Below are 25,033 nucleotides of genomic sequence, written 5' to 3'. Positions count from 1 at the left end.
AGGGCCACATGATGGCTTGAATTTGGCTCTAGCACTGAGTAACTGTGTAGCTCCAAACAAATGAATTAACTTCTCTGTGATTCAATTTCTTCATCTCTAAAATGGGAGGAAAAAAACATAAACTACCTCACAAATTGTGAAGATAAAGTGAATTAGTAATTGTATGGTGATTCCAGTGTCCCTGGCAAAGAGAAACTGCTACATGAGTGTTTGTACAATAAATGCCTGATACATCCAATCTGAGCAAAAGGGTTGGGGGTGAGCTGGGGTATCCAGGATGTACTAGTAACCCTACCTCCTCTCCTAAATTATTGGTATATTCTCTCTCTGGCTTCTCCACCCTCAAGCTGTTTCCTAGTGAGCATTTCTCTCCTCTGGCTGCAGGGGCTTCTTTCCAAATCCAGATTTGATCACATTTGTCTCCTGCTCAAATTCTGCAGTGGTTTCCCATTGCTTCTGGGAAGTACATCTTCTGGACTTTTAGGGTCTCATCCCTCAGAACTCTCCAGCCCCATCTTTCCCAGTTTTCTACCTCCCTGGATCTGTGGTCCAGAATTCCTTGAAAATGTGCCCTCAAATCTCAGGCTTGCAGGCCTCTGCACTTGCTCTTCCCTCTACTTGGTGCTTCCTCCCATCCCCTTCCCTCTGATGTTGCCCCTTCCCTGCCCAACTCTACTAGGGCTGTGGCCAGATGAAAGCAGTCCCTGAGGGAGGGAAAGGGGAGAGTGGGGAAGAGACAGCAACTCTCAGAGCTGCAATTTTCTCATTCAAACCAGTAAGAAAAAGACAATAGGAAAGGGGACTCTTCAAGATCAAAGACGGGGATGGAACAATATGCGAACACTCTGGAAACTAGGAAATGGCTTGTTAGCATCCAGTGATTGCTAAAGAGTTCCTGAGGTGCCCGCCTAGGCAGCTCCTTGCTTCCAAGTCCCTTATCCCCTACCCTCCTCAGACCTAGGCCACTGGAGGTAAACAGAGGAGATAAATGGAAGAGGAGAGGATGGAGAGGGGGGCGGTGAAGAAAAGAGGAAATAAGGAAGTGCAGTGGGGTGGGGATGAGAGGCAGAAAGCGTGTGGCTGGGGCCCCACGCCTCTGAGGAAGGAAGGAGAGGGTGACCTGGGATGCTCTCCCTCCCCTCCCCCTCTCCCTTCCCTGTGGACCTGCGCCCATCCGGCCGCAGCCCGGGCGGGGTCGGGGAGGCACGGGGGAGGCGCCGAGGGGAATGAATAATTGAAGTAGAGGGGAAGAGGAAGAAGAGGAGAGGAGGAAGAGGAGGAGGCGGGAGCCTCCCGCACAGGGTCCTTCCCACTCCGCACCCCACCCCCTCCGCCGCCCGGAAGTCGCTCCCCGCCTCCTGCTCCGCCAACATGGCCGCGAAGTCGGATGGAGCGGCGGCCGCGGCCGGCCCGGGGCCGGAGGGGGCGGCCGGAGGAGCCCGGAGTGGTGCGGGCGGGCGCGGGGAGACGGCGGCGGCGGCGGCCGAGGGCCCCGGAGTGACCGGGGCTGGGGGCTCGGGGCCGCGCTACGAGCTGCGGGACTGCTTCTGGGTGCTGTGCGCGCTGCTCGTGTTCTTCTCCGACGGCGCCACGGACCTGTGGCTGGCGGCCTCCTACTACCTGCAGGGTCAGCGCACCTACTTCGGCCTCACGTTGCTATTCGTGCTCCTGCCCTCGCTGGTTGTGCAGCTGCTCAGCTTCCGCTGGTTCGTCTACGACAACTCAGAGCCCGCGGGCGCCCCGGGACCCGCCGTCAGCACCAAGGACAGCGGCACCTGCGGGCCTTCTATCAGCACCAAGGACAGCGCCGCCGCCTTCCGGACCAAAGAAGGCAGCCCCCAGCTGGGTCCCGGGCCCGCGCCCTCCTCGGCCAGCGCCTACCGCCGCCGCTGCTGCCGCCTCTGCGTCTGGCTGCTGCAGACCCTCGTCCACGTCCTGCAGCTCGGCCAGGTCTGGAGGTAGGAGAAGCGCAGGTGGAGGGAGCTGAGCTCGAGGAGTGGGGGTGGCGAGGGCCTACCTGCCGCCCCAGCCCTACTCTGACCTCTCCAGACCCCCCTTGCGTCCTGACCTCCGCCCCGCCCCACCCTATTGCAGTTCTGATTTCTTCTCTGCCAGCTTCTCTCTGACCTCTGCCCTCAAACTCTGACCAACCCCAGTGCCATCCTCTCTGATCTGGCCATTGAGGGAAGAAGGGATGGGGCAAGAAGAGAAAGTGATCCTTGGGGGTGTGAATGAGGAGGGCCCAGGGCTGAAGGGGATGTGTGAAGCTTGGAACAGGGCCCCAGGGCTCCCTCCAGCCTTGACCCACTGCTTTGCCTGAGTGCCAAGCCTCAGCTTAGGAAAGATCTCAGAAGTCCTTCCTTGCTCTCAAAAGATTCTCAGTTTGGAATTGCAGTCCATTCCCAGCCTCCTGGGAGAAACAGAATTTGAGGTAGCTAAATGAATATCCCGCCCAAACTTTTTGGACTTCTGGTTAAGGGTGAGCCAGACCCTGCTGAGAAGCTGTCTGGCTTCTTCTGTTGCTTAGGACTCCCCCAGTGTCTCCCCTACCCCCCACAGGGCCGAGGGGATTTTGGATCTTGAATCAGAGATTAGATGGCCACTAGCTGTCCTTTAATCCCAGGGCAGTAAAACAAAACTGAGGCTTTGTACAAGCAGCCCACTTCCAGGCTGTCTGCTGAGCTGAGCTAATTGGAGACGGGGAATTCTGAACCTGGGCTTCCCCTTGAATCAAAGTTGCTCTGGTAGCTTAGGCTCTACTGGGCACTGACAGAATGAACTTGCCCACTATGTGATCTTAGATAAACCTCCCACCAAGCCTTAGTTTCCTCACCTGTGAAATGAGGGAGAATCCTTCCTTATCTCATCTCATTGGTCTACCATCACATTTTCTTACCTGTTGGGATGGTCAGGTGAGAGGAGATCTGTGTGAAGGCCTTGCAGACTGTAATGTATTTTAGGAATGTAATAGATTATCATGATCACAGATGTGGGGAAAGCATGGAAAAAGTCAAAATCACTATAGAGAAGTAAAGGGTAATTACTGCTGTTGTTATATTTATTCTGCTATTTGTTAACACATTCTGCCTAACTCAGAAGATTCAGTACTGGGCTGAGGGTTGGAAACAGGACTCCCAGGGTTTGTCCCAGCTGCTCATTTGCTGTGTCACCCTTGTTGTGTTGCTGAGTTTCTCTCTGCCTTGGTTTCCCCATCCATGCCTTGCTGAGATGATGTGTATATTCCATTTAGCTTGCCCTGAGGGAATACGGAGGTGGAGCTCTATCCACACAAGGTGGTGTTATTATTATTAGCTTGACACATAAAAATATTCATGTCTACATCCAGGAACTAATCTGCATTTATCATTCTGTGCCCGAGTGGACAGATGGTGATAGATATTTTTAGATTCTGAAATGGTAACTTCCTATTCTTGGTAGCCAAAGCTTCATCCTCCTTTCCCTTTAGCCTAAAGTGGGCCAGCTGCCCCTCAACTCACTGGCTACCTCAAACCCCCTCCTCCCCTGGTTCAGAATCTACTTACAAGAAACAAATACTTCTTTCTTGAACATAAACTGAGTTTCCCTCAAATAGGGCAAAAAATGACCATGGGGGTAGGAGGGAGGGGAGGTCTCAAGGGAGTGGCTGGAGATGGCTGAGGGTCCCTGGAGCACCATAGATTCTCAGATAAAAGGGCTATTTCCACTCTCCCCCATTTGTAAAGTGAAGGGGTTGGGATGAGACGATTTTGCAGGGATGACAAACTAATGGCCCCGGAATTGAATATGGCATACAGAAGTGTCTTGTTTGGCTTGTATAGTATTTCAAAAATCCAGAGTTCTAGCTTCTCTTGGGGAAAAAAAAAAAAAGGAATCTAGCAGTATCAGGCCTGTAGCAATTTAGACAGGGTATGTTTGTTTCAGTTTGTCCAGTTTCATTCCCTTTGATCACATCTGGACCATTTCACTTAGGCATTAGGGGTATGAGAGCCCTAATTTATAGTTCTATAACAATTATTTTATTAAGCAATCACTTTGTGCCAAGCCTATTGGTTGCTTTTTTACCTGTTTCATCTCCTGTGTCCCTCCTAATACTCCTGGGATGTGGTTGTATTGTTATTCCTACTTAATAGCTGAGGGAATAGAGGCTCAGAAAGGGGGCATCCTTGCCCAAGGTCACACAGCTAAGGAATAGAAGACCTGGGACTCAGGACTCTCTGCCTTCAAAGCCCAAGTTCAATTTATCCACCCTGCAGTTCTGCCACTAAAGTGTCCCCTAAGCTCAAAGAATTATGAGTCTGAGATCCCAAGATTCCAGGAGATAGGAAGTCAGAGCTTCTGCTGCACTGAGATAAGAATGTGAAAGGCGGGGGAGGGATTTGAACATTGTGGGCAAGGATGGGGAGAGAGTGTGTATTGTGGGGAAAGTGCTGGACTGGGGGCGTGGATCAGGAAACCCATGGCTACATCAGGGTTTGTAACTAGCTCGCTAGGTGACCTTGGGTGAGACTCTTCCCATCTTTGGGCCTCAATTTCCCTGTATGTGAAATGAGAATATCAGATCTGATGACCTTAGGAGCCTTCCCTTTCTGGAATTCTGACTCTGGGACTGGTTATCAGAGCTGAAGTCTCTGGACCCCTGTCCCCAAAGCTCTGGATTCTAAAATGGCCAAGGGTCTGGCTAAATGGAGGAAAACCCAGACAAGATAGAGAGAAGCCACTGGGGCTGGCATTCCTAGAAATTAAGCAGTGTTGGCATATGTTTGCTTACCACGTGAAATGTTCCCACAATGAACATGTTCACTGTTCAGCAGGCCTTGGTGCAGGTGTTCTGAGTGGTAAAACCTGGAGTAATGAGGAAGGTGAGGTGTGTCTGAGCCCTACAGGACCCACGCTGGGAGACTGGCCAGTCCACCTTCTGATCCCACACCCTCAATTCTGAATAAAATAATTTGAATTATAAAAATTGCTTGCCACTCCTCAAGCTTATACAATGCTGAATCAAAAGTCTCAGTACTTTGAGGAGCCAGGTAACACAGACCTGTGACAGCACATGGGTTCAACTGATTAGGCCGGATTCTGTTCCCAAACAACCCTGTGAAATGGGTGTTACTATTATTTTAAACACAAAATGGGGCTCTGAGGAGGCAGAGGAGGGGAAGGAATTCATGGGCACTGTGCACCCACCTCGTCCCAACAGGCCCCAGATGAGGTGCTCTAGACACTGGATCTCGTTTTACCCTGAAACCTCCCCTCTGGTGGCAATTGATATACCCAATCAGACAAGAAAATGAGGCTCAGAGAAGTCAAGTAACTCGTCCAAACTCATCCACTGAGGAAGTGGGGGGAGGGGAGGTGCCAGCCCAGCTTTCTTCATCTCCCAAGCCCAAGTCCTATCTCTGGCACCCCTACACTGGCTGCATGGGAGGATCCCGGAGCAATGGCCCCACACAAAGACAGATGGATCCCTGAGAAAATCAACCACAGATCCTTTGGTGGGACATGGAAGCTGGCTGTGAGCGGGACAGCAACCTGTGTTTTGATCCCTCCCCGCCCAACCCTAACCCTCGGAGCTGTTAAGCTGCTCAGGGTTGTTAAGCCAATTAAAGTCCTAACCCTGTCTTCTCTGACCCTGTGGGCAGCAGAGCAGTAAACCATGAATCCTGCTTTCCCTAATCTTGAACTCACTGGGCCCAAGCTTTTCCCAGATAAGCATAGTTTGCTAAGCCAGTTAGTGGGAGATGATCTGGCATAGGATTCCTCTGAGGCTGTCAGGATCTGGGGACCCAACATGGGGAGGGAGGGATGGAGGGAGGCAGGCAGACCTTTAGAGGGAAGGCCTTACCTTAAATACTCCCTCTATGCCCCAGCACTGCTCCCTCTGCCTCCTCACAAACCTGCACTCAAGAGAAGTTCTGAAATGAATTAGTGACCAACTGGGTGTGAAAGTCAGCTTCTGGGTTTTCTCTCTGGGAAGCTATATTCTTGGCTTAATGGTTAAGAGTACAGACTCTGGATTCAAATGTCCTCAGTTCACTTCCTATATGTGATGGTGACAAGCTATATAATCTCTCGGTGCCTGAGTTGCACCTTTGTCATCTAGGGGCCATCATAGTACCACCTCTTGGGTTGTTTCTAGGTTTCATCTGATAAGGTGTACCAAGGATTTAGCAAAGGGCTGGTCCCATTGTTAAGTATTCAGGACACTTGGACGTGAGTAGTGCCATCAGCCTGGTCTTTGTTCCCTGTGGAAGATTTGTTCAATTCGCACACGGCCAAGGAGGGGGCAGGAGGGCACGAGGGCCTCGAAGGTACCTGTTTATTTAAGCTGTAGTCATTCATTCCGCTAGTATAAGGAGCACTTGCTGTACACCAGACACTGTGCTACATGCCGGGAATAGAGTGGTGAGTAAGACAAAGTCCCTGCTCTCATGGTGATCAATAGTCTAATGGGGGAAACCAATAAACAAGTAAAATCACATATCATATATATTGTAAACATAATCTGAAATCTAAAGGGTCAACTGAGCGCTATGGAAACAGTGAAACAGCGCAGGGGGCTGGAGTCCCAGGGAGGAGGGTGTGGCTCTTTGAGGGAAGGTGGTCAGGACAGGCCCCTGCAAGGACATGGCATGTGGGCAGAGGACTGAATGAGGTGAGGGTGAGCTGCATGGAGGCCTTGGGAAGGATGTCCGAGGCAGAGGGAAAGAGAAGAGCAAGGAGAAGGCCTGTGTGGCCGAAGCAGAGAGTCGGGGGACAGTGGAGGGGTTGATGGTAGACAGGCTGGCTGGGGCTACATCACGCAGGGCTTCATAGGCCAGGGGAGGACTAGGGCTTTCACTGTGCTTGAAGTGGGAGCCCCAGAGAATTTGAGCAGGGGAGGAATAGGGTGGACTTGACTTGTGTTTTACAATGTGCATTCTGGCTGCTGGAAAATAGAGCGGTGGGAGGCCAGAGTAAGCCTGGAGACCCGGGAGGACACCACTGCTCTGTGATCCAGGTGAGGGAAGATGGGGGCTGGACCAGGGTAGTAGCCGCAGGGGTGGGGGTCTGTTTCAGGCACAGTGGACAGGGTATCTGTCCCTCTTTTGTCATTTTCCCCACTGGGGCCAGAATGTTAATGATTAAGAACTCGCACTCTGGAATCAGCCTTATGCATCCTGTGTCTGCCACTTTCTGTGATTTGGGGCAAATGGCATAACTTGTCCGCGCCTTGGTTTTCTCATCTGCAAAATGGACATTCTAATAATAATACCTTTCCCATGTGGCTTGAGGGGGCAGTTAAATTAAATGACGTACACATAGTGTTTAGCACAGCACCTGGAACACAGGAAGTGTGCAATTCTCTTCAGCTTCTACTATTTGTATTATTCTTTATAAAACAGCCCAGGGATTGGATTCCATAGTGGTTTTCAAACTCTTTCACTGCCTTCACACCATCATTTTCAACCTGAAATCTCTGAGTTTCTCTTTTCTGATATTTTGGTTACCGATGTAGGATTGTGTTTTGTCTGTACCACAGCTGAAACATGTTTACAACCCGCCCCCCAAACTCGATGATTATCCACAAGGTTCCTCCCTGTTCTGACTTTGCAGGGTTGTTCCAGGCCAGCCTCGCCACCCACCTCCTGGGAGACCCCTTTCCAGGAGGTGCTCTGTCCTCCCCCCACCCTCTTTTCCCCGCCCATCCGGCTGCAACAGGCCATTAGAGCTGCTCCTAACAGACACAGCGGCTGGCGGCAGTTGGGCCCAGCGTCCCCTGTTTGATCTATAAAGACCACACAGGAGAAGCCCTGTGGGGAGGATGGAGGGCTGCCAGGAAATGGCTTTGAACCCAGGCAGCTGGGGCGAAGGTCCCTAGGGAGGAGAAGGAGGATGGGTTGGGATCTACTCTGGCCTCTCCATTCACCACTCTGCCTTTGTTAGGGTCTTGAAATTGATCCCCTGGGAAATCCTATCAGCCTCCAGCTCCCCCCACCCCAACCCACACCGCCCCATCCTGCCTCCACCTGCAGCAGAAAGGATATTTCGAATGCTCGGATCCGACCTTTCCACCACTCTGGAGCCAGAGGGCCAGCCCGGGCTCCCCTCTGCCCCTCGAGCAGGTCCAGATGCTTTAGCTTGGCATCAGAGCCCTTGGCCTCTTGCCCTTTTGTCTCCTCACTGCTCCGGGCCCCTAAGAAGCAAGCCACACACTTTTTCCCTTCATGCCTCTGAGCAGCTGCCTGTGGTCCTTCTAACGACACCCTGTCCCATTCTCCTCCTGGTGAAATTCTGCACATCCTTCAAAGCCAAGTTCAAATGCTGCCTGTTCTGAGAAGTTTCCCTGAACAAACCTATTCTGCCCTCAACCCTTCAGACCCCACCTCCCACTCCCTCAGTCAGGCAAGTTGTTGTTTTTAATCTAAAGTGGAAATTGTTTAGTTGTCCTGTCTGTTTATAAAGGAACCATAGGCTCTTGTTGAAACCTCAGGTGGTGTATACCTTTATACAGAAAAGGTATAAAGAAGACTCCCCTCCCCTCATTATCTTGGGGGGGGGCACAGAGGTGGGGTTATGGCAGATTTCCACTTACTAATTAGATATTTCTTGTACTGCTTAAAGATTTCCTTTGGTTTTTAATTAACCAAGAAATACATGTATGCACTTACCTGCTTTTAAAAAGTCAGATCCTACTGAAAATTTTAGTTACCTTTATAGAAACTTCAATGAGATCATTCCTCCTCACCACAATTCTGTCAAGTAGGGGGTGTAGTGATAAAGAACAAGGATTTTGGAGCTCAAACTCTGGCTCTGCCACGTGTACCTGTATGACCTTGGGCAAGTCACTTAACCTCTCTCGGTTTCCTCATCTGTGAGATGGGATGTTAATGTCCCATGGCTAGACAGGTAGCCGTTGTGAAGGCTTATTGGTAAATGTAAGGAACATGCCTTGCACAGGACTCAGCATATCATAAGTGCTCAATTAGTGTGAGCTAGCGTTATTGGCCTGTATGACAGATGTGGAAATATGGCACAAAGAGGTAACAGCCTCCCAGTTAGTGAGTAGCAAAGCCAGGGCTTAAAGGGATGCAGTCAGATTCCCAAGCCCACATGTGTGACCACCAAGCCATCCTGCCCTCCGCTAGTTAAGTGTACTCTTACAACACAATCAATCATGTATTGCTTTGGGAAGAGGAGAAAAAAATCAGAAAGATATTTTTAAATTTTGATTTGAATATAAAGTACCCACTGTTAACATGCTGGGTTCTTCCTCTCAGACTTTCCCTCTAGGCACAATTACTCATTCCTCTTCAGCCCCACAGTCCTGATCATATTCTTTTGTGATTGCCTGCCCACATAGCTGGTTTTCCTACCAGATTACAAGCCTCTGGGGAGGTGAGGCCTTGCCCTTTCTTTTCTCTGGCCCCCATGGTGACTGGCTCAGAGCAGAGCCTCTGTTGCTGTTGGGGACCCTCCACCTGGCCAGCTTTGGCGGGGTCCCTAGCAGTTATTAGAACATGAGTCTGTTGAAGGAGGCTTTGTATCCGTGACTGATGCGGGGGATGCTAAGGCAGTGTGGGACCCCGGGGCAGCGGTGGGCACAGCTGGGGTCTACTAGGCCTACATCTGCAGCCTTCCACACTGGCAGTGGACAAATGCAGGCTAAGGGCAGTGCATTTATATTTGTATAAGATGTGGTAGGAACAGCCCTGGGGCTAGGTTCCCCAGAGGATGCTGGTGTAGTGACCTGGCTAGCTTAGGAGACGGATCCAGCAGGTACTCAATAAATGTTCGTGTGAACGGAATGGAATCTTTGAAATCAGAATCTTGAGCAAGACACTTCACTGCCTGGGGTTCCGTTACCCCATCTGTCAAGTCCAATTAGGGGCTCGAGAACACTGGCTGAGTTCCCTAGGACTCAGACACGAGGGCAGGGTGGCTGAGAGCTTGGGGTGCTGGTGGGCTCATGGCTCCATGATTTCCTCATTGTGTGACCCTGGGCAAGTTGCTTCAGCAGCTAGAGCTCTAGTCTCATCTGTGAAATGGGGATGGTGATAGTATCCACCTCTTAAGTTTCTTGTAAACATGTCCTGAGATAATATAAATGCACAGGACTTTCACATACTCTATGCTCAGAAAATATGTACTGCTATCACTATTATTATTGGCCCAAGTAGCAGCCCACCCCACTTACTTAGTTACAAGATAGGGGATGGAGGAGGGGCATCAGGGGTCCTAACGCTTGCTAATCCTCATCCACAGACAGTCTTTCAAGGAAGGAGACTTTTTTTTCTGTGGCTCCAGAGAGAGTGTGAGGACAGATGACAACCCAAGGTCCAAGGGAAGCAGAATCTGTTTGAATAGGAACAAGACAGCTAGACAGTCAGGCTGTCCAGGAACAGAGCGGGCTGTTCCTGAGGCTGTGAACTCCTCGGGGCCACATGCGTGCAGACAGGAGCAGCTGACTTTGTCAGGGAAGCTGTAGCACGGCCTCCTGCCCTCTGTTTGGAGGGCAAACTAGACGATCTGTAAAGCCCCTTACAGTTTGAAGACTCTGTGATCGAACTTGGGGGGCTTTACGAGGCTTAGCCGCCACACCACTGGTTGCAAATCGGTGGCCCGCGGGCAAATCCAGCCTGAGGATGTGTTCGTTTGGCCCACGCAGTATTTTGTCCCTACTGCCTGATGAAACTTTTTATTATGGAAAACTTTTAAATATACAAAAGTAGAGAGAACAGGATAATGATCCCCCTTGTGCCACCACCGTCCTGTTTCAACAATTCACTCCTGGCCAACCTGGCTTTATCTAGGCCGGTGGCATCCAATAGAACTTTCTGTGAAGGAAATGCTCTGTGCCTACACTGTTCAGTACAGTAGCCACTAGCCATGCATGACTACTGAGCATTTGAAGTGTGCCTAGTGTGACTGAGAAGCTGAATTTTAAATTGTATTTAATTTTGATTAATTTAAATTTAAATAGCCATATGTGGTTAGTGTAGGACATATAGATGTTGCAGACCATAGGTCTAGACCCCACCCTGTTTCTTTCCCTTCCATGTTATTTTGAAGCCAATCTCAGACGACATATCGCTGCATCCATAAGTATTTCAGTACATCTCTAAAAAGATAGACTTTTGGGCGCCTGGGTGGCTCAGTCGGTTGGACGTCTGCCTTCAGCTCAGGTCATGATCCCAGAGTCCCGGGATTGAGCCCCGCATCAGGGTCCCCGCTTGGCAGGGAGTCTGCTTCTCCCTCTGCCCTTCCCCCTGTTCATGCCTTCTCCCTCTCTCTCTCTCAAATAAATAAATAAAATCTTTTTAAAAAATAAATAAAAATATAGACTTTTAAAAAGTACAACTAAAATACAGAATACCATTATCACACCCTAAACAAGGAATCATAATTTCTTAAAAATTCATATGGTAGGGGCGCCTGGGTGGCCCAGTCAGTTAAGCAACCAGCTCTTGATTTCAGCTCAGGTCATGATCTCAGGGTAGTGAGATCGAGCCCCAAGTCAGGCTCTGTGCTGGGCATGGAACCAGCTTGGGATTCTCTCTTTCCCTCTCCCTCTGCACCTGCCCCATCCTCTCTCCCTCTCTTAAAAAAAAAAATAATAATAAAAATAAAAATTCATATGGTGTTTTTAAAAATTAGTTGCCAACATTTCCAAATTGGAAATTTTTTTTTTTTGCACAAATATTCTAAGTTCCATCTATTCTTAAAAAGTTGAAATTCCATCCACACTGGGCTCACGTTCTCCTAGGGCAGCAATCAGCTAGAGCTGCTCTACTTTCTAGACAAGGCACCCATCTCTCCTTCCCAAGAGTACCCAATAATAACAGCTTGGCCTCTTTACCTTCTAGGGGCTCACAGGCTAGGGACAGATGGAAGTGGTACTTTTTGCCTTCCTTCGTCTCCAAGTACTTTCAGATGCCACCAGGAGACTGGACCCAACCCTCTTCCCACACTGGCTCATACCCTGACGCACAGGGACGACTCTGCCCAGGGATATCAGGAAAAGAGAGAAGCGGGGAGTGAGGGGCAACGAGCCCTGGGCTAGAGTATGGGGTACTGGGCTTTAGTCTCCACTCTGCACCCATTTCACAGATAGGGAAAATGAGACCCAGAGAGAGGAAGAGATCTGGCTGCATTCATACAGTGAAGGACAAAAGAGGTGGGGACCCGGTCCCAGATGCTTTGCTGGAGAGGGGCTGCCTGCTTCCCTGCTGAGTGAAAAGAAGAGCTGGTGGCAGTGGGTGGAAGGGGAGAGGGTCTCAGCTTTTCAGCCAGAGCCTAAAATTAGTGGCAGGGAAATGTTTGGCCTTAGCCCAGCAAAAAAAGAGGTGCCGTGACTTCATAGAGGGCTGCTAAGGAGGAGGGAAACAGCACAGCTCTCAGCACTGCACGAAATGGGAGCCAAACGTGTAAAATCACATTCTTTTCTGACATTTATGACTCATTTGGCTGCCAACCCCAGGAAGGTCCCATTTTGCATTCTTACAGGAGTGCTCAGCATTGAGGGATAGACAGATGGGAAGGGAGCCTCAAGGCCATTCCCTACAAGAGCTTCCTGGGTCCCTTTGCAGGTAAGGGGAGAGGGCCCAGTTTTTCCCAGAGGACCCACAGACTGCATCTGGGTCCTCAGGGCCTGACTCAGCTTGATTTGCACCCGGTGATGAAATGGGGGAGTCACCGTTCCTTATTTGAGATGCAACTCTGATGCTTCTGGCTGTTGACCTCGGGCAAGTCACTTCTCCAAGCTCCTGCTACTTGCTTCTGGAGTCCTTGCCCTTCTGTGGGGGCCATATTCAATTCTCACCTGTAACTGGTCTCCCACCTTGCCCCCTTGCTTCTCCCTGTTCTGTTCCCCACAGAGCTCTCCCTCTAAAAGAGAGAGGTGCTAGCTAGCTCTACCGTGGCTCCCTTGTTTAAAACCTCTCTGTGGCTCCCCATTACTCTTATGATAAAGGCCAAATGCTTCACCATGGCCCCCTTCACCCCTCACTTTCTCACCTCCTTCTCTGAGCTACAGCCTTTCTGACCATATACTGCTTCCTTGCCACTCAGGACCTCTGCCCATGTTGTTCCTCCACCAGAAATTCCCTTTCCTCCCTCCTTCAGCCCATTAATTCCTGTGCCTGCTTCAGATCACGGCTCGGTAGCCCCCTCCAGATTTCCCTGACTGCCACACCTCGGCAAGCAGGACCAGGCCAGGTCTTCCTCGGTGCTGGAGCACAGGGTCCTGTTTGGAGCATGTCTGGAACCCATGGAATGTTTGTCCTTACCAGTTTACATGCTGATTTAAACAATGTCCAGGTCTCCTACTTGGGCAACACCAGGTGGGCTGGGTCTGTCTTGCTCACTATCGTGTCCACCAGCATTTTAGCACAGTTCTTGGCACATAGTAAGTTTTTTGTTTTAAGGTATTATTTATTTATTTGACAGACAGAGACAGTGAGAGAGGGAACACAAGCAGGGGGAGTGGGAGAGGGAGAAGCAGGCTCTCCGTGGAGCAGGGAGCCCTATGCGGGGCTCGATCCCAGGACCCTGGGATCATGACCTGAGCCGAAGGCAGACGCCCAATGACTGAGCCACCCAGGCGCCCCAGCACATAGTAAGTTTTTAAAAATGCTGGGTGAATTGGGGCACCTGGGTGGCTCGGTCGTTAAGCGTCTGCCTTCCGCTCAGGTCATGATCCCAGGGTCCTGGGATCGAGCCCTGCATCAGGCTCCCTGCTCCACGGGAAGCCTGCTTCTCCCTCTCACACTCCCCCTGCTTGTGTTCCCTCTCTCGCTGTGTCTCTCTCTGTCAAATAAATAAAATCTTTAAAAAAAAAATGCTGGGTGAATCAATGTCAAATAAACCTCCTCTTTTCTGAGACTGTTTCCTTATCTGGAAAATGGGGATCATGCCCACAAAACCTCCCAGGGCTGCAGGGAGGATTTTAGCCAAGTACATTCAGAGGGCCTTTCAATGAGTGGCAGTTTTCAGGGGAAGGACAAAGACCCCCAAAGAAGACCTTGCCCTAGGATTCCCCCCAAAGGGACTTCTCTGACCCTCTGCCTCCTGGGGACAGATTCAGTGAGCACCTGGGAAAGCCAGCCGAGGAGCAGGTCTCAGGTCTACCAGGAACTAAACTGGAATCTACGAGGCCTCCTCTTCCTGCTGGGTTCTCTGAGGCAGACAGCTCCTCAAACCTCGTGCCAGTCGAGTGCCCAACACTGGGCTGGGAATTTTATGCCTATCACTACTTTCTGATTTCATAGCTACCCCATAAAGTGGGCATTGAGCTGAGGGGTTCAGAGCGGGAAGCAGCTTGCCCAAGACTACACAGACAGTGAATGATGGATCCGGAATCTGAACCCAGGTCTCCCTGACTCCCAAGCTTGGTTCCTTTCCCTCTGTACTTGGCCACCTTTACTTGGGGAGCTTATAAAGCAGAGTTTATAAAGTACATTCACACATTCACTCATTCAAGAAACAAATATATATTGAACATTAACTCTATGCCAGGCCCGAGGGGCATAGCAGAAAACAGGACAACCAGGGGCCCCACACCATCAGAGAGACAGACAACAAATACAGAAGCGAAAAATTAGACCATTTCAGGTTGTGATGTGTTAATTAAGAAAAGAAAACAGGATGACAGGACAGAAAGTGGCCAGAGGGGCGGGTAGAAGTGCTTTGGAAGGGGGGTGAGGGGGATCTGGGAAGGCCTCCCAGAGGAGGTGACACTGAGCTGAGATGAAAAGAATGAGAATTTGCCAGGCATCGGTGGTGAAGCCCCTTCTAGGCAGAGGCCCTGAGGCTGGAATGGGCTTGGGGTATTCAGGAAACAGCTGGAGACTCATGAGAGGGGGAAGGTGGAGGGAGATGAGGTCCGAACCCAGATTGCACTAGGTCTCAAATGTCGCAGTGAAGATTTAACTCTAAGGCGCGGCACGACCTGCTCTAGGATTTTACAGGATCCCCCAGGCGACTGTGTTAGGAATAAGCTCTAGGAGGGCAAGGAAGGAAGGAGACCAGGGGGACAGGAAGCCCCTAGGGCTCCGAGTTCAGTGGCCAGCGCCAGAGTGGTGCCACCTGGTGGAAGGAAGTACTTGGGTTCAGGACATTGGCTGTTAGCAGAACTGGATGGGTGGGGTGAGGGGCTGCATGGAAACCCCTTTTCCGTAAGCAAGAATCCCGTTACTAGGGCTCATTTTGCAGAGGAGGACGGAGGCCCCCAGAGGGCTTGGACTTTCCCAGAAAGTCTAGTGAAGTGTTGAGCCTGGGTCCCCTAACTCCAGTGAGTACAGTCACCCCTCCTCTTGTTTCCTCTGAACCCGTGCCTCCACCCCGTCCAACGTGGGTCTTCCCTGGCAGCCATGCCGCCCACCTTCCAGGGAACCGAACCATCTTCTCCGAGGTAGGGGCCCATGGAGAGCCAAGTCTGAGTCCTAGGTCTGGCAGCTAACTTGCTGTGGGACTTTATACAAGCCCCACTCCCTTTCTGACCCTCAGTTTCTTCATCTGTAAAATGAGGATAGTAATAGTGCCCACCTCAAAGATTGGCTGTGAGGAATGGACAATCCGTATAACAAGGCTTAGCATACAGTTGGCGCTCAATAAATGTGAGCTATTATTATTATTCACACTCGCACACTGTCCCCCTACAAGCCCACAGAACAGTAAGGGGCTCAGCCCCTGTGGGGTTCCTGCCCCGTGCCACCTGCTCAGCTTCCAGAGTCTGCAGGCCTGGCCCGTGTGGGAGATGAGAGAGCTCGCCGTGCAGGGGGGTGGTTCCTGGATGGAGCCGGAGTGGGGTAGCTGCTGGAAGCTGCTGTGTTTTTGGCCCAGAGCCATGAGGGGGAGTGGAAAGGGGCGAGAACACACACTCAGAAACGCCGAGACCGACAGATGGAGGAGCTGAGGATGTGAGAGACGCAGACAAACAGAAAGAGACCCAGAGTCGGGAGAGGAGCAGGCAGGGGAGGATGGCAGGGAAGCCAGCAGCCATGCCGAGCCTCGAGCTGAGCAGCAGACCACCAGATGGACCAAGCAGCCGAGAGACTGAAAGACAGACAGACGGACCAATAGGCATACCTAGAATTCCAGAGACAGACAGACAGACAGAAAAGCAAGCCCAGTATCCAAAGGGACAGATAAAGCTATCCTGACATCCAATGGACAGACAGATTGATGTTCCCAGCCTCGAAGAGCAGACAGACAGACAGGCTGACCCAGGACCCTAGGGTCGGTCTGACTAACAGATGGACATAGTATTTGAGAGACAACATGACCCATCGTCCAAGGGACAGACAGGTGAACTGACCCAGGGTCCAGGGCAAGACGGACAGATAGATTGACAGATAGACAGATAAATAAATAGGCTAACCCCACATTCAAGGGACAGACACAACAACAGGCTGATCTGAGTGACAGACAGAGATAGTGACCCAGACCCAGGATGTGAGGGCAGACAGAAGGACCGGTCCAAGCTGGCCATCTGCATGGATCAGAAATCCTGACTAGTCCTGGAGACTCCAGCCGACACAAGAACCAAAACCAGGAGAGAGACAGGGCAACCCCGACACTGGCCCAGAAGCTTCCTGGCTTTCTCAGGGACATGAGATCCTTTCCTCCTTCCTCCTTCCTCCTTGCTTCTACCCATTAGAGAGGAGCCCTTGAGGTCAGGGGGACAATGGGAGGTTCCTGGGTCACAAGGACAGCCAGACCCAAGAAGCAGGGAGTGAGCCCCGTCCATTTCTTGACCCTGCCGCCTGCTCTCAGAGGCAATGGGGTCCAGAAGAGAGAGCTTTCTGGATGCCTGAGTAAGAGATTTCACATGCTACCTGCTGCCTTCTCTCTTCCCTAGGGTTGTGTGTTTTTTGCCCCCAACCTCACCTTCAACAATACACACTTATCTGCTCTTCCAGTTTCCTCCTGGACATGCTTCTCTGAGCACAAGACAGGCAGTCAGCAAATTAGATCCAAAATAGGCCCCTGAGCATCTGTTCCCACACTGTAAAGTGGGTGGTGATAAACCTGTTAGGTCTGGTTCACACTGGCCTTGGGCAGTTGAAGTCAGTGTTGTGGGGGGCCCAACCAGGCGAACAAGTATCAGGGAAACCTTCCGGGAGGAGGAAGGCCAGAAATGAGTCAGTGAGGACAGGAGTTGCCCACGAGGTGTCCTGGCAGTAAGCAAACTCAGGCAGAGGAGCCCCGGGGCCTCCAAGGTCAGGAGAAAGACACAGGCAAACACTCTCTCACCTTTAATTCATTCAACAAATATTTATTGAGTGCCTACTACACATACAGATGCTGAGGAGACAGGGGTGACCAAGGCAGACCGAGTCCCTCCCCTCATAGAGCTGCAGTGGTAAAACAGAAAATCAATGTGTACATTAATAAGAGTGTTTGATAGAGTATGTTCCGAAGAAGATCCGACAGGGCAGTGTGACAGATGAGAGTGGTTTGGTGAGGGCGGAGGGCAACATGGGATGGGTGACCCGGGGGGCCGCTCTGAGAAGGTGACGTGGGAGCCGTTGAGGAACTAGTCTCAGGAGGGTGTTGGGGGAGGGGTGTTCAGGCAGAGCAAGTAGCAGGTGCAAAGGTCCTGAGTCAGGAACGTTAGGCTGGGTTCGAGGAACCTCCAGGGCAGCTGGAGTGCCGGCAACACATAAAGCAGTGGCTCGAGACGAGGAAACAAGCAGGGCCGGATGGTTTAGGGCCTGCAAGTCAAGGGAAAACCCTTGGACTTTATTCCAAGTGTGATGGGAGGCCCTTGGAAGGTTTTGAGAAGGGGAATGACACGATCTGACTGGTTTTTAAAGTATCCCGCCTGTTGCCACGTGGAGAATGGATTACATGGCGGCAGGAGTGGATACAGGGAGCCCATCGAGAAGGTAAAAGATGATGGTGGTCTGGACCAGGGTGGAGAGAATGGATGGACTGGGGATGCCTTTTGTTAGAGACCAGATGCACCACCCCCCCACCCCCAAGTGGGATTCCTTTCTCTGAGATGAGACATCCTTCTCTGTGGGTGGTATTGGTCCCATTTGTGGTGAAAATCAGCTTCTTCCAAATTCCCTTCAACTAGAGTGGAATAGGGTGGGCTTCCTGGAGGAGGTTTCAAGAGAGGCTGCTTGGTGATCAGGAGGAGCCAGAGGCCTCCGCCTAGCATGTGTTCCCGCTCTCTATGTGCACACCCCTCTTAGTGTACAAATTATTTTCAAACCCATCACCTCATTCAATGCTCACAATAAAGAGGAAAATGAGGCACAGAGAGGCAAAGAGACCACCCAAGGTCACACAGCATCCAGGTCAGGGCTGGGAAGCAAATCCACAAGCCCAGCATTTTGCCATCTTGCCTTTCTGATCCTCACGGCAGGGGCTGTGACACAGGCAGGATGGTGAGTGCTGGCCCCTTCTTAAAGAAGGTAAAACTGAGGCACAGGGAAATTAGGTTACATGTCCTGGGCAGGGCTGCTTTAAAACCTTTGTGGGCCCCACATCTACCAAGCATATTAAAATGCAGCCACATCAAACACCATATGTAAATTATATAGAACCAGATAAAAGCCAAATTGCAGTCGACTGGCTGATATCATGTTCTGTTTTGCAGATATTTAATTAAACATTTATTAATTTTGATTCTGCAGTTTTTCCCTGTGCTTTAGAGCCAATTTTTTTTTCCAGGCCTCCAACATTTTCCTAGGCCCGCGAAAACCTTGCAGGCCCTTGGCAACGAGCATTTAGTGCCGGCTGGAAGGAACAGTCACGGTTTTGGGTCCTGTTGCCAAAAGAGGCAGAGTGAGGTTGAACCCAGGTCCTCTCATCCCCAGACTGTGCCGTAGTCTTTCCACACTGCCCAATGCCACGTTTTTGGGATTCAGAGGCCTCCTTTCTTCCCCTCCCCTTCCCTACTCGGCCCACAGCAGCCCTGGGCTGGGTGAGCCCTTTGTCTGTGGTTATCTGCGGCGAGGGGCCTTGGGAGGTGGCAGAGGAGGGGGCAGGAGTGGGCGGGGAGGTGGGCAGGCAGCCTGTCAGGTGGTGATGGATGCTGGCTGGGCCAGGGCCTCCCTCATGCTGACCCGGGCCAGGAAACAGATGGTCCTCCAGCCTGAGAGAAACTTCCAGGGTGTCGCCCTCCCCCCAACTCCCCAGGCCCCTTCACGTTGGACCAGCTGGTCTCTCCTTTCTGTTCAAAGCTAGAGCCACAGGAATGGAGAAGGGAATAGGTCTGGGGAGGAAGGTAGAGGCTGGGAAATGTGGTCTGTGTTCTGGGCTCCCCAGAAGCCCTACAGGCCGTCCTGCTCTCTCTCCCATAGCACCCCACCCCTGGCCATCTCCACCTCTGCTCTCTGCGCCTCCTCGGTGCCCTGCCTTAGCTCAGCCTGTCAGCTCAGGCCTGGACCAAACCCCAGCCTCTCCTGGCTTTCCTCCAAGCCAGTCTCCAGAGCGAGCTTTCTCAGCCAGCAAGCTGATCACATCCCCCTGACTGTGGGATAGAATTCAGATTTAAAATAAAATATGAACTCTTCAGTCTGGAATTTGATGCCCTTCACAATTCTAGTCTTCCTATGCCCCTTCCCGTGAAAAGCCACCCCTCCAGGCCCAGCAAACCACTGGCCGTTCCCCTAAAAGGCCGGGCCCTCTCGTGCCTTTCTGCCTCGGCCTCACCTGGTTCTTCTGCCTGGAAGGCCCTTCTGCCTCCTGCGGGCCTTCTAATCCTACCCAAGCTTTAAAGCTGAGATCAAATGTCTCTTCCTCTGGGCAGTCTTCCCTGATCTCCTCCCCACTCCAGCTAAAGTTACCCGTCTCTTCTCTGGGTTCCACACATCTTAGAGCAATTATTTCAGATCTTATCTTGTCTCTGTCCCACGGAACTCTGAGATACTTAAGGGCACAGGGCTTGGCACATAACAAGCGATCAAAATATATTTGGTCCATGAATATATGCTGCAGGGATCCTCATGTGGGGGGAAGTCAGGGGCCCAGAGAATGGAAAGTACAGGGAAACAAATTTCTGTGCATCGGAAGAAACACAGTCCAGTTTTGGAGGTGCTCAGAAGGCAAAGGCCCTGCCTCAGGGGGTAGGGACTCCCCATCCTGGGGAGCATGCAAGCAGAAGGTGGAAACACACAGGGCTGGGATTTGCCGAAGGAATTCTAGCACTGGATGGGAGAGTTAGACTGAGGGGCCTTTGCTTTTGTTGATTCTGCTTCTGAGGGAGCAGCCCTCTTCCCCTTCCCAGCTGCTGGTCCCACATGGTGTCATGTTGAAGGTGTGTCTACACCATTGATTGGTGCTGGGAAGACCCAGGGATGGGGAGGAGGGCCCTGAATGGGATGTTTCTAGCCATGTTTTGGGGAGGAGAGTCCCAGAATGTTAGCTCTAAAAGGATCTCCAGAGTCATTAAGCCCATCCTTCTTGTTGGCAGATAGAGAAACTGAGTCCCAGGGAGGACCACACCATTCCTAAGACTGGGATACTCATCCGGGGAAACTCTGGGTATCAGCTGATCCCAAATTCCAGGGAGTACTGTGATTCCTCTCTTGGGCTGGCAACGCACAGTTGAATACAGTTGGTCCCCAGGTTCCCAAACAACATCTTAAAAATGTCAGCACCTCACATCTGGGAGTAGACCCCCCCCAAATACCTGGTTCTCCAATCTCAGCTTCAAGTAATAGGATCACTGAATCTGTGTTGGGATTTTCTTCCCTGATTTCTGAGGAGATAACTTCTAGAGGAGTACTCTCTGGTTTCAGCAAAGGGTGTGCCTGCCCCCATGAATCAGAGAATTCGGGGGTTGGGGGAGCTCTATGGCTGCAACAGGCCGGGGCAGAGCTGCTGGGCAAAGACCCAGGGCAGAGAGGAGTTCTGGGTGGCAGGCCCCTTCTCATCCTACACGGGCACTGCACTTTATAGGTGCAGAGCATTTTCAAATCCATTTCATCCTCACAGCCACTTCGAGAGGGATTCACTAGGGCTCAAAGAGGGTCTGGCTCAAGAGCACACAGTAAATTAGAAGTGAAGTCGGCACTTGAACTCAGGACTTCAGAATCCCTTCCATACCCGCTACTGGGTGACCAGGGCTCCATTCAATTCAAACAAACTTGCAGTCCTGCCTGCATTCGCTCTGAGCAACAGGGATTGAGCAGCTACCGCGTGCTAAGAACTGAGGGAACAGCAGTTCGCGAGCTGACCTAGTCATCCTCACGGAGCTCACAGTCTGGGGGAGATGGATGCATAAGTAGGCAGTCCCAGCCCACTGTGGGTTAGACAGAAGCCTGTCTGGAGAGGTCCCTACCCCAGGTGGAAAGTGGTCAGCAGAGGCTTCCTGGAAAAGGTCACTGTTTAAAAGCTGAGCCTTGGAAGAAAAGCAGGAGTTACCAGGGGTGGGGCTGGAGTGGGGTTGGGGAACAGGCCAGGAAGCTGGGGGTTGGCACCAGGGACCGTTCCTGAAGGAACCAGGCTGCCTGGGTTGGAATCCTGGTTCCACTGCTTCCTCGTTGGGTGACCTTGGACAGGTGGCATACCTCTCTGGGTCTCAAGTTTCCTCATCTATAAAGTGAGGACAACAGCGGGGCTAGCGGAACCTCAGTGCACTGTAAGGTGTCAGGAATCCTCCAAAGAAAGCAGGCCCCAGAGCAAGAATGACGGTATGCTGCATTCAGGGCTTACTTTGTGCCAGTGCTTTAGGCTAATGAGCCCATTCAGAGTTCCCCGACGACAGCCCCGGAGGCGATCGTTCCGATATGCCCATTTTACAGCCGAGGACACGGGCTCTGCCGGGCGCGGTGAGCAAAGACACAGTGCGCACCCGCCCCCGGCGCTCGCCTGCCGGCCGGGGGCACCTGCACAGCCGCTAGGGGGACGGGCGCGCGGGGGCCTGAGCACGGCGTCCCTCCCGCAGGTACCTGCGCGCCCTGTACCTGGGGCTGCAGAGCCGCTGGCGCGGGGAGCGGCTGCGGCGCCACTTCTACTGGCGGATGCTGTTCGAGAGCGCGGACGTGAGCATGCTGCGCCTGCTGGAGACCTTCCTGCGCAGCGCGCCGCAGCTCGTGCTGCAGCTCAGCCTCCTGGTGCAGCGCGGCGCCGAGCCCGACCTGCTGCCCGGTGAGCTCCGCCCTCCCACCCCCCTCGCCCCGGGGGCTCGCTCCTCACCGCAGTCCGCTGCAGGGGGGCCCCGCCTTCCTACCACCCCCACTCCGGCCCACTCGCTGTCCGGGATTTGGAGCCCCCCCTACTCTCACCACCCTCCAGGCCTCTGGAGACCCCCATGTCCCCTCCAGCGGCCCACTTACCCTCCTGTCCGGGGTGGGTGGGTGGGGGCGCTGGTCCCTCCACCTCCTTGCCTCCTTTTGGGACCCCTGGGTGCTCCCCGCTCTCACCCTCCTCCCTTCCCCCTTGCCAGGGCAGAGCAGACCCCATTTCTGCTAAGTCCAAAGAGGCCCTTGACACCATCGCCACACCTCAGGCCCGGCCCTTCATTCCCCAAAGTGTCCTGATCCCAGATTGCATCCCCCCGGGGGCACCCCTGACTCACAGACCTGCTCAGTCACCCTCAGTCTCCAGAGAGCCTGTTTATCTACCCTCTCACTGGTCTTTACTCCATGGGGAGGGACTCCTCCCAGGCTTAGTCCTGGTCCCCCAACCTTGGCCCTCCCCTAACTCTGACAGACCGGGCCAACCCCTTCCCTGTCAGAGAAACACCACATCCTGGGAGTCCCCCAAGCTCCTCCCACCCAGACACTGTCCATCCCACCTTCAATGACCCAGAAGATTCTATCACCACCTCTCAGGCCCCTCAGGACCCCTTGCCCAGGATACTGGGCCCCAATCAGAACTTCCCACGGCAGATGTCTTCCCATGCCCTCAGCTGTGCTCAGCTTGGATGCCCCTCTCCACACCCCAGCTTCACCCTGGTGGCCTATAGCTACTAACAGTCCCCTCCTGGCTCCTCCATGCCCTAATCATGACCCCACCCCCAACTCTTCACCTTCTTTTTCACTCCCAGAATCCTGGACCCTAATTTCCCACCCTCCCACCAAGACCCCTGAACCCTGACATCCCTAGTCTAGAGACCTGGCCCTGACCCTTATGAAGACCAAAGTCACCCACCTTCCCTCTTCCTTTATGCTCCCGCTCCTACAGAAGTACCCAGCCCCATCCGCTCTCCCTGCTCCCATCATCGCTCTGGAAGACCGCCCACCCAGACCCTCCCCACAGCCCTCCTGATTTATAGACCCTTCCCTCATACCTCCTCAGAACCCAGCTCCTGACCCAGAACCGTCCCCCTCTCCCCAGACCCTGACCCGGACCCACCCCTAACCCAGCCCACCCCACCCTCACCCTGTCTCTGCAGCCCTGTCCACCTCTGCCTCACTTGTGTCCCTGGCCTGGACGCTGGCCTCCTACCAGAAGGTGCTGCGGGACTCACGGGACGACAAGCGGCCGCTGTCCTACAAGGGCGCCGTGGCCCAGGTGCTCTGGCATCTGTTCACCATCGCGGCTCGCAGCCTGGCCTTCGCGCTCTTTGCCAGCGTCTACAAGCTCTACTTTGGCATCTTCATCGTGGCCCACTGGTGCGTCATGACCTTCTGGGTCATCCAGGGCGAGACGGACTTCTGCATGTCCAAGTGGGAGGAGATCATCTACAACATGGTGGTGGGCATCATCTACATCTTCTGCTGGTTCAACGTCAAGGAGGGCCGCAGCCGCCGCCGCATGGCCCTCTACTACTGCATCGTCCTGCTTGAGAATGCCGTGCTCACTGGCTTCTGGTACTCTAGCCGCAACTTCTCCCCTGACTTCCGCTCGCTCATCCTGGTCTGTGTGGTGGCCTCCAGCTTCGCGCTGGGCATCTTCTTCATGTGCGTCTACTACTGCCTCCTGCACCCCAACGGGCCCATGCTGGGTCCCCAGGCGCCTGGCTGCATCTGCCCGGAGTCCCCAGGACCCTGTGGCCCACCAGCCGACGCCGTCACAAGTCCCCCAAGATCCCTGCCAAGGACTACAGGCGCTGAGAGGGATGGGGCCTCAGTGGGGGGCGAGCGTGCAGGGACCCCCACGCCACCTGTCTTCCAGGTGCGCCCTGGCTTGCCTCCCACACCAGTGGCTCGCCCTTTGCGGACAGAAGGGCCTGTCATTCGGATTGACCTGCCCCGGAAGAAGTACCCTGCCTGGGATGCTCATTTCATCGACCGCCGGCTCCGGAAGACCATTCTGGCGCTGGAGTACGCCTCTCCTGCCACGCCTCGGCTGCAGTACCGGAGCGTGGGGGTCCCCCAGGAGCTGCTGGAGTACGAGACCACGGTGTAGGCCACAGTCTCCCCCACAAAGAGGGACAGGCTTGGCTGACCCCACATCAATCACAGTGTTGAGCCCGGAATTTCAGGGCCACCCAGCTAAAGGGGTGTGGATCTGTTGGTCCAAGGGCAGAGTGGCCCACCATTGGGTTCTTTCAGGGGAGGGGACAGCCTTGTGGAGGCCCCAGCCCTAGGCCCTGTTTTCAGCCCTGTGGCCCATTTCCTAAACTCCCCTGAACCTAGGGCCCAGGGAATCAACTGGTGCTACACTCCTCATTAGCTGCCCCACTTTCATGAAGGCCTCCATACGTGTCTGGTGCCAGGGGCACCCCACCCTCTCCCCTGCCTGGAGTCACCCACATGTTGCTCCTGGCGGACCTGCCAGAGACAGGGCACTGGCTGGGGTCCATGTCCTAGGCCCTGTGTTCCTCAAGGGGTGTGGGGGGTGGGCTGCTTCTCTGGGGAGAGGAGATCTCCGAGAAGGCTGGAGGAGGCCGTGGAAGATGTGAGGGGAGGTGGGAGCATCTGGTCGACAAGGTTGGTACAGTTCCTGTGGGGTCCTGAGCCTGGGCAAGAGGGGAATTAAAGGAGGGAGTTGGGGTGGGGTGGGGAGTTGGGATGGGGGCTGACAGTGCTTGCAGCTGGAGAGGGGGAAGAACCCTGAGGCAACTGAGGGGTGTAGGCCAGCAGGAGCACGAAGGGATAGCAGGTTTGGGGGAGGGGAACCCTCAATCCACCACATAGAGAATGTTCCCAAA

At 53.0% G+C, this 25,033-nt stretch overlaps 1 protein-coding gene across 1 annotated transcript; it reads left to right on the top strand.

Moving 5' to 3' along the window:
* Positions 1-1,352: 1,352 nt before the first annotated feature.
* XKR7 (XK related 7) lies at positions 1,353-24,811 on the top strand. The gene is made up of 3 exons (XM_036093202.2): positions 1,353-1,958; positions 21,881-22,083; positions 23,333-24,811. Exons 1-3 carry the CDS (start codon positions 1,372-1,374, stop codon positions 24,286-24,288), a joined length of 1,746 nt encoding a protein of 581 aa, XP_035949095.1. The 5' UTR covers positions 1,353-1,371; the 3' UTR covers positions 24,289-24,811.
* The last annotated feature ends 222 nt before the right edge of the window (positions 24,812-25,033 follow it).

This window comes from Halichoerus grypus, chromosome 10 (genome assembly GCF_964656455.1).
Source record: "Halichoerus grypus chromosome 10, mHalGry1.hap1.1, whole genome shotgun sequence".
Classification (NCBI taxonomy): Eukaryota; Metazoa; Chordata; class Mammalia; order Carnivora; family Phocidae; genus Halichoerus; species Halichoerus grypus.
The sequence above is the reverse complement of the archived record's forward strand: the minus strand, read 5'-3'. Positions and strand labels throughout refer to the sequence as shown.